At 51.4% G+C, this 15,534-nt stretch overlaps 1 protein-coding gene across 4 annotated transcripts in view; it reads right to left on the bottom strand.

Annotated features, from left to right (window-relative positions):
* dock10 (dedicator of cytokinesis 10) overlaps positions 1 to 14,793 on the bottom strand; it is a 75,844-nt gene extending 61,051 nt beyond the window's left edge. For 2 of the 4 annotated variants that reach the window (XM_079732195.1, XM_079732197.1), the window contains exon 1: positions 14,595 to 14,793. In XM_079732195.1, the coding sequence (XP_079588321.1) occupies positions 14,595 to 14,705 (111 nt within the window). In that variant the 5' untranslated portion in view covers positions 14,706 to 14,793. The remainder of the gene's footprint in view (positions 1 to 14,594) is intronic. The other 2 variants (XM_079732194.1, XM_079732196.1) reach the window with 1 other exon arrangement.
* Between the last annotated feature and the right edge of the window lie 741 nt (positions 14,794 to 15,534).

Raw genomic sequence — 15,534 nt, 5'->3', positions numbered from 1 at the left:
ATGTACACCACCTCTATAGACATGAACACCACCTTTATAGACACATACACCCCCTCCATAGACATTTACACCACCTCTACCGATATATCTTTTCTTTTCATAGTTTCAGGTGGTGCCTCCCACGAGGCAGGGCAGCCGCGGGGTTTCAGTGCTTTGTTTTATTATTTTATTTTGTTTGTTGATTGTCTCGCTGTTTTTGTATTATGCATCTTAGCTATGATCGAGATATGCTCATTAAATTTAGGGGAACAATGCCTGCAAGCTTGATCCCCGATATCCTGGTTCCTGCCGATGTTACTGCAAACTCAGCGGCAAGTGTCCACCACTGAGCGGACCTCGAGGGAGGACAGCCGGGCTCTCTACAGGTGGAGGAAGCGGGGCCACCAAGCTGCTCTCCCTGCAGTCTGCCTTTCCAACGTGCGCTCTCTCAGCAACAAAATCGACGAGCTGAATCTTCCGTTATGGACGAAGAATGATTTCAACAGGAATGCAGCTTTCGTATTCCACGAGACCTGGCTGAAAGCTGACATCTCGGATTCAGCTGTGGAATTACCTGGATATCACTTCATCAGAGCCGACCGCGACCAAAGCCTGAGTGGGAAGTCATCAGGCGGAGGTCTATGTTGCTACAATAATTCAAACTGGTGCACCGATGTTTCAGTAGTACACAAGCACTGCTGTGTATTACAGAGCCACTGTTGAAAGCCTTCTGACTTCGTCCATCTCGGTGTGGTATGCTTCCCCTGCTCAAAGAAACCTCTTGTTGCGCGACATTAACACTAATCCTTTAAACAACACTAACCAGATAAGTTAGGGTTAGGGTCAACCCTAGGGTTAGGGTTAACCCTAACCCTACCCAGATAAGTCCAGGACAAAGTGTCGGTGCGAGGCTCGTAGTGTGGCAAAACCCGTCTCAGTGTGTCTCCACTGCTCATGTCTGCTCGGCTCTGAATGGATTGACCTCCTCTTCCTCCTCTTCCTCCTTTTGTCTGCTTCTCGGGGTAGAGAGCGCCCCCCTCAGTGGGAGAGGTGACTCCTTCTCTCTCTGCTGCTCCGATGTGTCCGGGTGGTTCTCCCCACGGACCCTCCCTCTCCCTCTGTCCCTGACTCCCATTGGCTGGTTTCAGATGCTCAGTGTGCAGCTAGCATAACCTTCTCCCATAGACAACACCACCAGAGGCTGACAGAGCCCGTCCTGCTAGTAACCACGCCATGCTGGGTTCTGACCGCCTACACACACACACACTGTGACCCCTGTCTGACCTCTGCGTGGCGAGCGAGCAGTCGGGCTGACGCCCACCGGGGGGCTGGGCGAGAACGCAGCTGCACCTCAAGACTTTAGCAGACTCCTCCGCCTCCACACCTGGCTTCAGTCCACCTGCACATCTCTAAATTTGGTTTCGTTGACAATTTCAATCTGTTTTTCAATCCGTTCGGATTTCTTCAGGCCAGACGGTCCAAACTGGCGGGGTAACCAAATGCTAGCGGCTAACCTACAGCATACTGTTCAATCTGTTCAATCAACCACATGTGCAGAATTAGGACTGTTTACCCCGTTCTCCCCGGAACATCCATCCTCACCTCTGCCCACTCAGAGCACCCCTATCAGTTCCCCCCGCCGGCCACATCAAACACTCGCACCAGAAATTCTCCCAATACAAACCATCATCAGCCACAGAGACTTCCATCATCACAACAATCTACAAGTGCAATCTGCCTGTCTCCGCCCCCTAGCCAAAGCTCCCCAGCCTGTCCAAATGCAGGGAATTCATTACAGGCAATAATCTGGACTTTCTCTGCATAAATGAGACATGGCAAAAACCACAGCAATAGTTTTCACTAGATCAGAACACCCACCCCCAGATATGCATACATGGATAAGCCATGCCTCCACGGTCGTGGGGATGCAACAGCCACATTTTTCAGACACGCATCACTACAGCTACCATCTCCATCCTCTGACTCCGTCCTCACACTCTCCTCCTGTCCCAATCAGCTCGCTCCAATCAAAACTAAGATTGTTTCTCTCACTCACTCCTCCCCCTGGTACGATTATTATCGATCGACGATGATTATCTCCATCACCTCAAATCCAAGGGCCGCTAACTCAAACAGCTAACCAAGAGAACTGGTCTCACTATCCACAAAGAAGCTTACAAACAACAACAACAGCTCTACAAAGACGGCCTCAACAGCGCCCGCTCCTCCTAATACTCCTATGTCATACAATCAGCTTCGATCAGGTATGGTGGAAAAGACTCTGTTTTCCACCATAAATAAACTTCTTAAACCTATTGACATCATCTCCAACTCCTTAACTGTCAGTAAATAGATCTCATTCCTCTCACACATCCAAAGAAAAATTCTGCTGCAGACACAGCACCGAAATAGCTCTTTTAAAAAGGCCACAAATTACATTCTCCTGTCTGCTGACTCTGGTTCCCTTTCCATCCTCATCCTCCTTGACCTCAGCGTGCCTTCGATACCATCAACCACTCCATCCTCATCTCCCGCCTCCAGTCGTCACTTGGCATCACTGGCGCTGCTGTCACCTGGTTCATTTCCCATCTCTCTGACAGACGCCAATTCATTTCAGTCAACTGACCCCGACCTCCCCAGTCACTCATGCTGTCCCCCAGGGCTCTGTACTCAGTCTTTTCATTATCTACATGCTCCCACTCGGTCGAATCCTCCGCCAACATGGCCTCAGATCTACCTCACCATCAAGAACATCTCTGCAGCAACCCATTGCACCTTCACCACCGCCTCACTGATGTCAAAATTTGGATGCAAAACTGCTTCGTAAAACTAAATTGCAATAAATCAGGATTCGGCATCATTTGCCTAAAATCCCTCAACCAGCTCCAACCAGGGCTTCTCCCTTAATTTTGAGGGTTCAATTGTCACCCCCTCCACTCGCGTCCAACCTATGTATCATCCTTGACCCCACCCTCTCATTCCTCCCCCATGTCAACCAGATTACAAAAACAGCCTTCTTCCACCTCAGGAACATCACTCGTCTCCGTCCTTCCCTATCAATCTCAGCCGCCGAAACTCTGGTTCACGCATTCATTTCATCCCGCTTTGATTACTGTAACTCCATCCTATACGGCTCATCAAAACACTTGCTTAATAAACTGCAATATGTTCAAAACTCTGCAGCCCGTATGCTCACATCCACCCGCCGCTCAGACCACAGCCCTGTCCTCCACGACCTCCACTTGCTTCCCATCAAATACCGGATCGATTTCAAAATACTACTCATCACCTTCAAAGCCCTCAACAACCTGGCGCCCCCCTCCCTCTCTGACCTCCTCCACCGCCATACCCCTACCCGTTGTCTCAGGTCCGCCGTTGTCAACCTCCTGCACCCCATCAGGACCAACCTCCAGTCCTGGGAAGACAGAACCTTTGCTGTAGTCGCCCCCGCCCTCTGGAATGCCCTCCCCAACGACATCCTCAATGCCAACATTTTTTTTCACCCTTGCTTTTTCGGGAGGATTTCGGTTTTGTTTGTTTTTTATTTTTGTTTAGTATTATTTAGCTGCTATTGTGAAGTGTGTTTGAGCATTTGGAAAAGAGCTATATAAATGCTATGTATTATTATTATTACTTTACGTCACCATGACGACCAGTAGCTCCACCCCCGTCCCTTCCTCCTACCGCTCCGCACACACACACACACACACACACACATGCACGCACACGCACACGCACGCGCCTCCTTCTTCCTCCCACACACACACAACACACACCACACACACACACACACACACACACACACACACACGCCTCATGCTCCCTCCCCCACACAGACACACACAACAGACACACATTATTTTATCACCAGCGCCTCCATCTCTTAACCACTAACTCACACATGTAGGCACTGCAAGCACACACACACACACACACACACACACACACACACACACACACAGACACACACAGACACACACATTACTCATCTGCCATAGAAACAACAGAGCGCTTTCTCCACTGGCTTCATGACCACATTGCCGGCCGTTCCATTGTCTCCTAACCACCGTGGTTTGGGTTCTGGTACATTTGGAACACACGCCAGAGAGGCTCCCCTTTGTTGGTCTGATGGTTCATGCGGCGGCAAGCTGACATCTTGAATCAAGTCCACCTCCCTCTCCCCGCCGCCTGTGGACTTTGAGGAACCGTGTGGTTCACGATGGACCCCCCCCCCCAGTACACCGCACGGCTGGGGGGTGTGCATGCGTGTGTTGGCTGTGCTTAGACGACTATCTGTCGTCTAAGCACAGCAGCACAATAGTTTCATTACTGATTAAAACCTCAACAGAAGAAGCGCAGTCTCCTTCACATCCCTACTCTGAAATGCAGACCACAAGCCCCTCAGCCACCTCAACAGTTCCACCACCAGGGGCAGCGCTCCACCAGGGGCAGCTCGCTCCACCAGGGGCAGCTCGCTCCACCAGGGGCAGCGCTCCACCAGGGGCAGCTCGCTCCACCAGGGGCAGCGCTCCACCAGGGGCAGCGCTCCACCAGGGGCAGCGCTCCACCAGGGGCAGCACTCCACCAGGGGCAGCTCGCTCCACCAGGGGCAGCGCTCCACCAGGGGCAGCACTCCACCAGGGGCAGCGCTCCACCAGGGGCAGCTCGCTCCACCAGGGGCAGCTCGCTCCACCAGGGGCAGCACTCCACCAGGGGCAGCTCGCTCCACCAGGGGCAGCGCTCCACCAGGGGCAGCACTCCACCAGGGGCAGCTCGCTCCACCAGGGGCAGCGCTCCTTATCTCAGTGGCAGATAAGGGTGCTCACCATCTCTCCCCCAGCCCCACGGCTTCAAGGAGCCATACTGGCTGGCAGAAAGCACTACAGGGTGTGTGTGTGTGTGTGTGTGTGTGTGTGTGTGTGTGTGTGTGTGTGTGTGTGTGTGTGTGTGTGTGTGTGTGTGTGTGTGAGTTTGTGTGTGTGTGTGAGGTCAGGCGGACGGCTTTCATAGAGGCATGTGGCATATTCATGCCTCCTACGGTGGAATGCTGCAGAAGAAGAGACGGAACACTGCCGTTCCCGAGCATGTGACTATTCTTAGTCCACTCAGAGCGGCCTCTGAGGCCTGGGGGGGACGTCCCCATCTATTGGGGTCAAGGAGGTCACCCTGTCTGTGGGTAGTAACACGAAATACACAACACACACAGAGACAGAGAGGTACAAACAGTCAGCCAGAGATATGTACACACAATGAAAGCAAGAGATGGAGGAGGATGCGAGAAGGGACACGAGGCAGAGTGAGAGAGAGGGAGAGAGAGAGAGAGAGAGAGAGAGAGAGAGAGAGAGAGAGAGAGAGAGAGAGAGAGAGAGAGAGAGAGAGAGAGAAAGGCAGAGAGAGAGAGAGAGGGAGAGAGGCAGAGAGAGAGAGAGCGAGAGAAAGAGAGAGAAAGGCAGAGAGAGAGAGAGAGGGAGAGAGGCAGAGAGAGAGAGAGCGAGGCAGAGAGAGAGAGAGAGAGACAGAGTGAGAGAGAGAGAGAGAGAGAGCGAGAGAGAGGGAGGCAGAGTGAGAGAGAGAGAGAGGCAGAGTGAGAGAGAGGGAGGCAGAGTGAGAGAGAGGGAGGCAGAGTGAGAGAGAGGCAGAGTGAGAGAGAGGCAGAGTGAGAGAGAGGCAGAGTGAGAGAGAGGCAGAGTGAGAGAGAGGGAGGCAGAGTGAGAGAGAGAGAGAGTGAGAGAGAGGCAGAGTGAGAGAGAGGCAGAGTGAGAGAGAGGGAGGCAGAGTGAGAGAGAGAGAGAGAGGCAGAGTGAGAGAGAGGCAGAGTGAGAGAGAGGGAGGCAGAGTGAGAGAGGGAGGCAGAGTGAGAGAGAGGGAGGCAGAGTGAGAGGGAGGCAGAGTGAGAGAGAGGCAGAGTGAGAGAGGGAGGCAGAGTGAGAGAGAGGGAGGCAGAGTGAGAGAGAGGCAGAGTGAGAGAGGGAGGCAGAGTGAGAGAGAGGGAGGCAGAGTGAGAGAGAGGCAGAGTGAGAGAGAGGCAGAGTGAGAGAGAGGGAGGCAGAGTGAGAGAGAGGCAGAGTGAGAGAGAGGGAGGCAGAGTGAGAGTGGCAGTGAATGCTGAAGCAAAGCCGGTCCGCTCTGAATAGAGCAGTTCAGTGGCTATGAAACCTCTCCAAAGAGCCTATTGTGAACATACACTCCGAGTGGTGTCCGCGGGATCTCTCCCTCTCTCTACCCCCCTCTCTCTCTCTCTCTCTCTCTCTCCTAAGAGAGACAAACAAACAAACAAACAAACCTCAGCCCGACGCGCACACGTACCGACAGCAAACAAAGTACCGTTTGAACAAAGCAAAGCAACGCATTCATCATACGTCCATCTAGCCGGCGGTGCACTCCAGACACACAAACACACAGCATGTAAACAAACACACACGCTGAGATCCCCCCCAGCAACAGACGGAGGGCCGATTGGGCAGAGACAGGGCTCTGCCGCCCCTCAAAGACAGCCCCCCCACGAGCATTCATCTATCGATTTATTTTTCTATTAATTCATCCTTTCATCTATGAAATATGATTGATAATGGAAAACATAACCATGACATTTCCCAGAATTAAGAACGAATCAATAGAATAACTCAACAATTAAAAAATCGCCAGCTACAAAAACTGATCATTATCTTCAGCGCGAGAGAAAGTAAAAAAAAGAATTGGGAGCAGAGGAGAACCGTGTTCTCTCAGAGGAGGAGGAGGAGATACTACAGTGACTGTGTCTCCAGGGGGGGTCCACTGTGTCTCCAGGGGGGGTCCACAGTGTCTCCAGGGGGGGTCCACTGTGTCTCCGGGGGGGGTCCATAGTGTCTCCAGGGGGGGGTCCATAGTGTCTCCAGGGGGGGTCCACTGTGTCTCCGGGGGGGGTCCATAGTGTCTCCAGGGGGGGTCCACTGTGTCTCCGGGGGGGGTCCACTGTGTCTCCGGGGGGGGTCCACTGTGTCTCCGGGGGGGGTCCACTGTGTCTCCAGGGGGGGTCCACAGTGTCTCCAGGGGGGGTCCACTGTGTCTCCAGGGGGGGTCCACAGTGTCTCCAGGGGGGGTCCACTGTGTCTCCGGGGGGGGTCCACTGTGTCTCCAGGGGGGGTCCACAGTGTCTCCAGGGGGGGTCCACTGTGTCTCCGGGGGGGGTCCATAGAGCTGAGCCACGCCTCCTTCTTCTCCAGGAGAAAGCAGCAGTGGGCTGAGGAGATGATTCCACGGCTGAGGAACCGTCACACAGAGGGGAACCCTACACAGAACCACACCGCCCCCCTCACACACACACACACACCCCTTTATGTTTGTCCACACAAGTTTGCATGAAATGTACTACCAGTTGCTCAGACCAACTGCACAAGGTTGCATTTCAATAAATATTGAATACAATTTAGTTTAATGCATTGACACGCCCATATCTTTAATATTGTGCTCTAGAAATTGTAGGAAGAAAGAAAACAACAAAAGATAACTAAATGAATATCACTGCTCATAGTTCTCTTTCCCCAGTCCTGCTGTGGCTGTCCCCAACAGTGACTTTGTGTTGTTCATTATACCGTCCAGCTGGCGAAGCTTTCCAACACCAATTTATTCAGGAGAACACAGCCCAGCTCCAACCGTCTGGGTTCATTCCTGCTACCGCTTTGTCAATAACACCTTAGTGGCAAACTATTGGAGATTCCAGAGCTATTCTTCCAACACACACACACACACACACACCACACCACACAGACACAGACACAGACACAGACACACACACACACACACACACACACACACACACCTCCTTATACCAAATGTTTTTTCAGACTACCACCAGTCTACCAGATTTACTCAATACCAAATCCATTGAGAAGAAGCAGTGGTTTCCCGTTCCTCCTGAACGGCCAGCATCCGGATAAACCCAGATTCAGATCGCTAAAGACGCCCGTTTCGGGTAGCAGTAAAACCCAGGAAATGAGTTAAATGGACTTGAGATTAGCCAGCATCCGAAGCATTTCGGAAACATTGAGACATGCGGGGGGGGGGGGGGGGGGGGGTGGACTGAGGAGGAGCAGCGATAGGAGACGGCGATACGACAACAGCTTCCTGGTTAGAATTCCATCCTAATTGACCTTTCTCTGTAGCCATGGTAACAGAGGCATGGCTAGTGAGGCAGAGTAATTATCAATAATCTTTCCTACCACTGGGACCACTGGTTATCAGCACAACGTGGGATTAGGAGGAGCTCCGAGCTGGTCAAAAGACTGAACCTGTGTGTTCGCTGTCAGGGGCTACAAGTCCTTGTGTTTCGCCGGTGATTTGATGAAACAAAGACGCTGCTGTACTCCCATTAAACCCAGTAAAGGAACATGGAACAGGTAGATCTCACCTGGTCTGGTCCAGGTAGAGCTCACCTGGTCTGGTCCAGGTAGAGCTCACCTGGTCTGGTCCAGGTAGAGCACACCTGGTCTGCTCTGTGCCTCCTGCCCCTTCAGGTTGATTCATGTTCAGGGCTCTGAATTTCATTTTCCACAAACATTTTTTAACAACTAGTTTAAATAAATTCTGCACGCATGCACATGCACACACACACACACACGCACACACAACACACACACACACACACACGTTGATGATACCCTGGCATCCAAAGAGGAACCAGACCCAATAATGAGGCTGGAGCTGAAGGAGTAGAGGAACACTGAGAGGAACACTAAGAGAGGAACACTGAGAGAGGAACACTGAGAGAGGAACACTGAGAGACGAACACTGAGAGACGAACACTGAGAGGAACACTGAGAGAAACACAGAGAGGAACACTGAGAGAGGAACACTGAGGGAGGAACACTGAGAGAGGAACACTGAGAGGAACACTGAGAGAGGAACACTGAGCTGTAGAGGAACACAGAGAGGAACACTGAGAGAGGAACACTGAGAGAGGAACACTGAGAGAGGAACACAGAGAGGAACACAGAGAGAGGAACACTGAGAGACGAACACTGAGAGACGAACACTGAGAGGAACACTGAGAGAAACACAGAGAGGAACACTGAGAGAGGAACACTGAGAGAGGAACACTGAGAGAGGAACACTGAGAGACGAACACTGAGAGAAACACAGAGAGGAACACTGAGAGAGGAACACAGAGAGGAACACAGAGAGGAACACTGAGAGAGGAACACTGAGAGAGGAACACTGAGAGAGGAACACTGAGAGGAACACTGAGAGAGGAACACTGAGATGAACACTGAGAGAGGAATGCTGAGAGAGGAACACAGAGAGGAACACTGAGAGAGGAACACTGAGAGAGGAACACTGAGAGGAACACTGAGAGAGGAACACTGAGAGAGGAACACAGAGAGGAACACTGAGAAAGGAACACTGAGAGAGGAACACTGAGAGAGGAACGCTGAGCTGTAGAGGAACACATAATCCTAAACCCCGAGGAAATATTAGTAACTGTGGATATTGTGGACGTGGCGCGGATGGGCCACTGAAAACCCACAACCTTCTGTCAATATGATGGCACTGTGTGTGTGTGTGTGTTGTGTGTGTGTGTGTGTGTGTGTGTGTGTGTGTGTGTGTGTGTGTGTGTGTGTGTGTGTGTGTGTGTGTGTGTGTGTGTGTGTGTGTGTGTGTGTGTGTGTGTGTGTCCTTGCCAGGCCAATAATACCACACCAAGCTCCACCAGCTATTCCCGGCCTTTTGTGTCATCAGGCCACGACTCAAACACAGCCGCCTGGGACGTCAACACACGGTTTTAAACTAAACAACAGATTGGTGCTTCAGATTGACTTCCTTTTTTTCACACATTTTGCCCGAAACTAGTTGATGCCGATTGACCTATTAATCTATCTTCACATATCTACAAACAGAATGACACAGTATAGAACAGCCGTCACCTGCCCTCCCATCCTGGACAAACTACCCGGCGTGGTCGTCAGCCTCCCCTCAGCGCCTCGCTGTCTGTTCAAACCGTTGGACCCTCAGGCGTACATCATCCGGTTGCTATGGCAACAAACCCTGTTTTGCACCGTATGGATAAGCAGGCGCCTGGAGGGGGAGGAGCCTCTGCCCGACCGGCTGTGGGTACACCTATGGGCGTGGCCACGTAGCCACGCCGTGACGTACACACCAACACCACGCACACACACACACACACACACACACGGCAACACCAAGCACACACGCACACACGCACACACACGCCAACACCACGCAAAAATACACACGCCAACACCACGCACACATACACACGCCAACACCACACACACATACACACGCCAACACAATGCACACACACACGCCAACACCACACACACACACGCCATCACCACACACACACACACATGCCAACACCACGCACACACACGCCATCACCACACACACACAGACACGGCAATACACACACGCCAACACAATGCACACACACACGCCAACACCACGCACACACATGCCATCACCACACACACACACACGCCAACACCACGCACACACACGCCATCACCACACACACACACACACACACGCCATCACCACACACACACACACACGCCAACACCATGCAAACACACACACACCAACACAACGCACACACACACGCCAACACCACACGCCAACACAACGCACACACACACTCCAACACCACGCAAACACACACACGCCATCCTCACACACACACCTGGCAACACCACACACACATACACACACGCCATCACCACACACACACACACGCCAACACCATGCAAACACACACACACCAACACAACGCACACACACACGCCAACACCACACGCCAACACAACGCACACACACGTCAACACAACACACACACACACCAACACCATGCCAACAGGCATACACACACTCATTTACCCTCCCCCTGTACATGCAGGCCCTGTAGCCACACACACACACCCCTCCCACTACGCTGGGGGGGCCTTGTGTCTGTCCACTGCAGCACAGAGCAGCCTCTCTGTTCTCTTTGTTGGGGGGCAGTCTGAGTGGGCCGGGAGCCGGGTCAGTGACTGGTGGGTGGCAGCACTGAGCTCCATGAATGCCTTCACATCCAGAATGGACGCAGGCCTGCAGAGCGACACTAGACCACACAATGAGGCCGGGACAGGCGGACAGCGGCAGCCTGCTTTATGAACAGCACCTAGCACGGTGTAGCATCTGAACCTAGCTGCCTCTGCTCTGTACAGGGAATGGGTTAACCTAGTGCTGGTTAGTGCTTGGCACTTGATTCTATGAACGTCCTTACTGTACCGACAGCCATATTGTTTCGTTTACTTCTGATAAATGGACTCATCGTAAGTCGCTTTGGATAAAAGCGTCTGCTAAATGTAATGTCAATTACATTTAAAAAACGCCCTGAATGTTGATGTTCTCACTTTTAAACTTTGTGTCGTTACTCCAATCGTTAGGCTTTGAATCTTATCAACGTGTCATTTGGGTCGAGGTCTGATATTGGACACCATGTAATATAAACATGTGCGTGGTTTATGGAAGGGAAACTCCTGGCACCTCACGATTCGATTCCAATTATGAGGTCAACGATTTGATTTTAAAACGATTATCGATGCATCAAATTTTTTTATGTACATTTCCATGTGTGAAATTTATATATACATCTGAGTTTGCTACTCAGAGTTCGCTCATCACTTCCTACTTTTGTGATAATGATCATTAAAGATAACAGATGAATTAACTTATCTAATATGTTATTATTATCCCTCTCTGGCGAACAGAATGTTGCAGCAGGCGAACAAAAAATATATATATGTTTATATATATATATTTTTTAATACCGATTATTAATTTATCTGCATCGAGACAGAATTGTTCTAGAGAGAATCGCTATGCATCGAAGAATCGATTATTTGGTTTCAGATGTTTGTGACATTTTCAATACAATGAAATATGTAAATATGTACTTTCCCTCACTTATACAGTAGTATTCGTATTTTGTGGTTTCTTGGCCGCTACAAACATGTGGGGCCAGCATACGTCAGCTGTGAGGCCCTGAGCGACACGCTTACCCACAATGCAATGGCTGCTGCAGTGCAGCATTCAGTATCCTTTCTAGAGATATAGGTCAACCGTCACCCCGCCTGTCAACCGCAGATTGGAGATCAATACGTAAGCTTTGGGTCCATTTGTTAGAGCTTCCTACATCAGCTAACTTAAACCCAATCAGAAAGTTGGTCCCTCAGTCCTTTACTGTACGAACTGATCTACGTCACTGGGACCACATCCACCCTGATCTACGGCACTGGGACCACATCCACCCTGATCTACGTCACTGGGACCACATCCACCCTGATCTACGTGACTGGGACCACATCCACCCTGATCTATGTCACTGGGACCACCACCACCCTGATCTACGTCACTGGGACCACATCCACCCTGATCTATGTCACTGGGACCACCACCACCCTGATCTACGTCACTGTGACCACATCCACCCTGATCTACGTCACTGGGACCACATCCATCCTGATCTACGTCACTGGGACCATCACCACCCTGATCTACGTCACTGGGACCACATCCACCCTGATCTATGTCACTGTGACCACATCCACCCTGATCTACGTCACTGTGACCACATCCACCCTGATCTACGTCACTGGGACCACATCCATCCTGATCTACGTCACTGGGACCATCACCACCCTGATCTACGTCACTGGGACCACATCCACCCTGATCTATGTCACTGTGACCACATCCACCCTGATCTACGTCACTGTGACCACATCCACCCTGATCTACGTCACTGGGACCACATCCATCCTGATCTACGTCACTGGGACCACATCCATCCTGATCTACGTCACTGTGACCACATCCACCCTGATCTACGTCACTGTGACCACATCCACCCTGATCTACGTCACTGTGACCACATCCACCCTGATCTACGTCACCTCCCTCGGCCCACATCCACCCTGATCTATGTCACTGGGACCACATCCACCCTGATCTACGTCACTGTGACCACATCTATCCTGATCTACCTCACTGGGAGCACATCCACCCTGATCTACGTCACTGGGACCACATCCACCCTGATCTACGTCACTGGGACCACATCCATCCTGATCTACGTCACTGTGACCACATCCACCCTGATCTACGTCACTGTGACCACATCCACCCTGATCTACGTCACTGTGACCACATCCATCCTGATCTATGTCACTGGGACCACATTCACCCTGATCTACGTCACTGGGACCACATCCACCCTGATCTAGGTCACTGGGACCACATCCATCCTGATCTATGTCACTGGGACCACATCCACCCTGATCTACGTCACCTCCTTGGGACCACATCCACCCTGATCTACGTCACTGGGACCACATCCATCCTGATCTACGTCACTGGGACCACATCCATCCTGATCTACGTCACTGTGACAACATCCACCCTGATCTACGTCACTGGGACCACATCCACCCTGATCTACGTCACTGGGACCACATCCATCCTGATCTACGTCACTAGGACCACATCCACCCTGATCTACGTCACTGGGACCACATCCATCCTGATCTACATCACTGGGACCACATCCATCCTGATCTACGTCACTAGGACCACATCCATCCTGATCTTCGTCACTGGGACCACATCCACCCTGCTGTGTACAGGCTCCCAGTGCTCTCAGTAGCAGGTCAGCGTTTCTGATGGTGCTGAGCTCTGGCCCAGTCACACGATAACATGAACCAGTGGACTGTGGAGAAGACTGACCTCACACACACAGTTTATCTACATAATTAATTAACACGCATAAGTCCCAACTCAAACGTACCTGTGGTGTTTTGTAGGCCTGTGTGTGTGTATGCTCATGGGTGTGCTTGTGCAAATCGGTGTACATGTTTTTTCCCTAGAATACCCCTCCTCCTCGTCTCATGTTTTGTGTCTGCAAGCATCTTATCCTGCCGCGACACACCCACCGGAGATCCCTCGAGATCCGGCAGTACCCTTTATACGTGAACATTTACACCATCATCCGTCAACCCATTTCTAATAAATCCTCCATTTTCTCGACGTATTTCCCTCCGTGTGTCCGTCCCTCCGTCCATCGCTCCCGATGCACCACTGGCCTGATGTTTCCCTACGACGCATACGTCATACAGATCCCAAACTAGGCACTTCCCGCGAGCCGGGCAGCGAACTACCAACCCCTAATACCCGAGGCAACGTGCCACAATGACCAGCCCGTAGGTCCGGTCTACCTCGTCCCCCTCCACAACAACACGGAGGACCAGCCCACCAAGGCGGGCCAGAGGTATTTATGACCGCTGGTGATGTCCTCACAGCCCGGCTGGAGATAGCATCCTGCTGCTCCACACACGACCCGTCAGAGACCAAACAGAACCCGGGTTCCCCAGAACCCGGGTCCCCCAGAGCACAGGTCCCCCAGACCGTGTGACGCGGTCACCACCGTGCTCTACGTGGAGGTTGTGATGATAGTAAGGATGATGAACATCTAGATGTCCGACCCAGAGGACCACCAACGCCCCCCCCCCGACGTAGCCCACAGGTGGCGGCAGGTCTTCGACCCCCCGGCTCGTCACATTGAGTCGATGCACGTTACTCACCGTGGTGGAGGTGGAGAGCCTGACGGCGCTGCACGCCGTCTGTCGGAGCTCTGCAGCGCTGCCGGGCTTCAGCAGGTTTTTGGTGAATCTGCGGGTGGATTCTGAGGCCATTTCTTCATCTAAGCGGCGAGCGGTCCCGTCACACGAAAGAAAATGTCTCCGCCTTGTCTCCTCAAAGCAACGCGCTACGTCGTCCGCTGCTGCTGCTGCTGTCTGCTCGGCTCCCTGCCGCTTCAGCCCCGGACTCACACTCTCTACACACACTCTCTACACACACTCTCTCTCTCAATCTCTCTACACACGCAGCGCGTGCCTATTCAGCGAGAATCTGTATTGCCCGGGTGCGCGCCCATACACGTGCTACACGTGCACGTGTAGCATGTATCAGCCATTGGTCAATAGGCTCTAGTTGTAGGCATATATATATATATATATATATATATATATATATATATATATATATATATATATATATATAGGCCTACAACTAGAGCCTATTGACCAATAGCTGGCTGTCCTTAACGCAATCCCCCCTGATGTAGGAATCACTGAATAATGGCGTTGTTCGGTTATTCAACGTTTATTCAGGTACATAAATGTAACTGACATAATATGACCACGTTACGTTATTTGTCTTACGGTGGACATTTAAAATTTCAACCATATCAATCAGCATTCTGCTCACGAACAACCAAGGATGGCGAGACGTCAAGGAGAGGAGGGACGAACATGGGCCAACAGCGACACTATGAGGCTGGCTATTTACTAATGAATACAACTAGACATTCTTCCTATAGAGATCTTCAATATAGTAAATATGGGATGAAAAATATATAATTATAAACTAAATCCATCAACCATTCAATAGATGCATCAACCATTATCTCAATACGTCTGCCTCTCTGTCTTATTCCTTCGAGCATCACACGGAGCTGCGTTG

This window comes from Pollachius pollachius (assembly GCF_949987615.1).
Source record: "Pollachius pollachius genome assembly, chromosome: 3".
In the NCBI taxonomy this organism is placed as follows: domain Eukaryota; kingdom Metazoa; phylum Chordata; class Actinopteri; order Gadiformes; family Gadidae; genus Pollachius; species Pollachius pollachius.
This window is presented reverse-complemented; position numbering and strand designations above follow the sequence as displayed.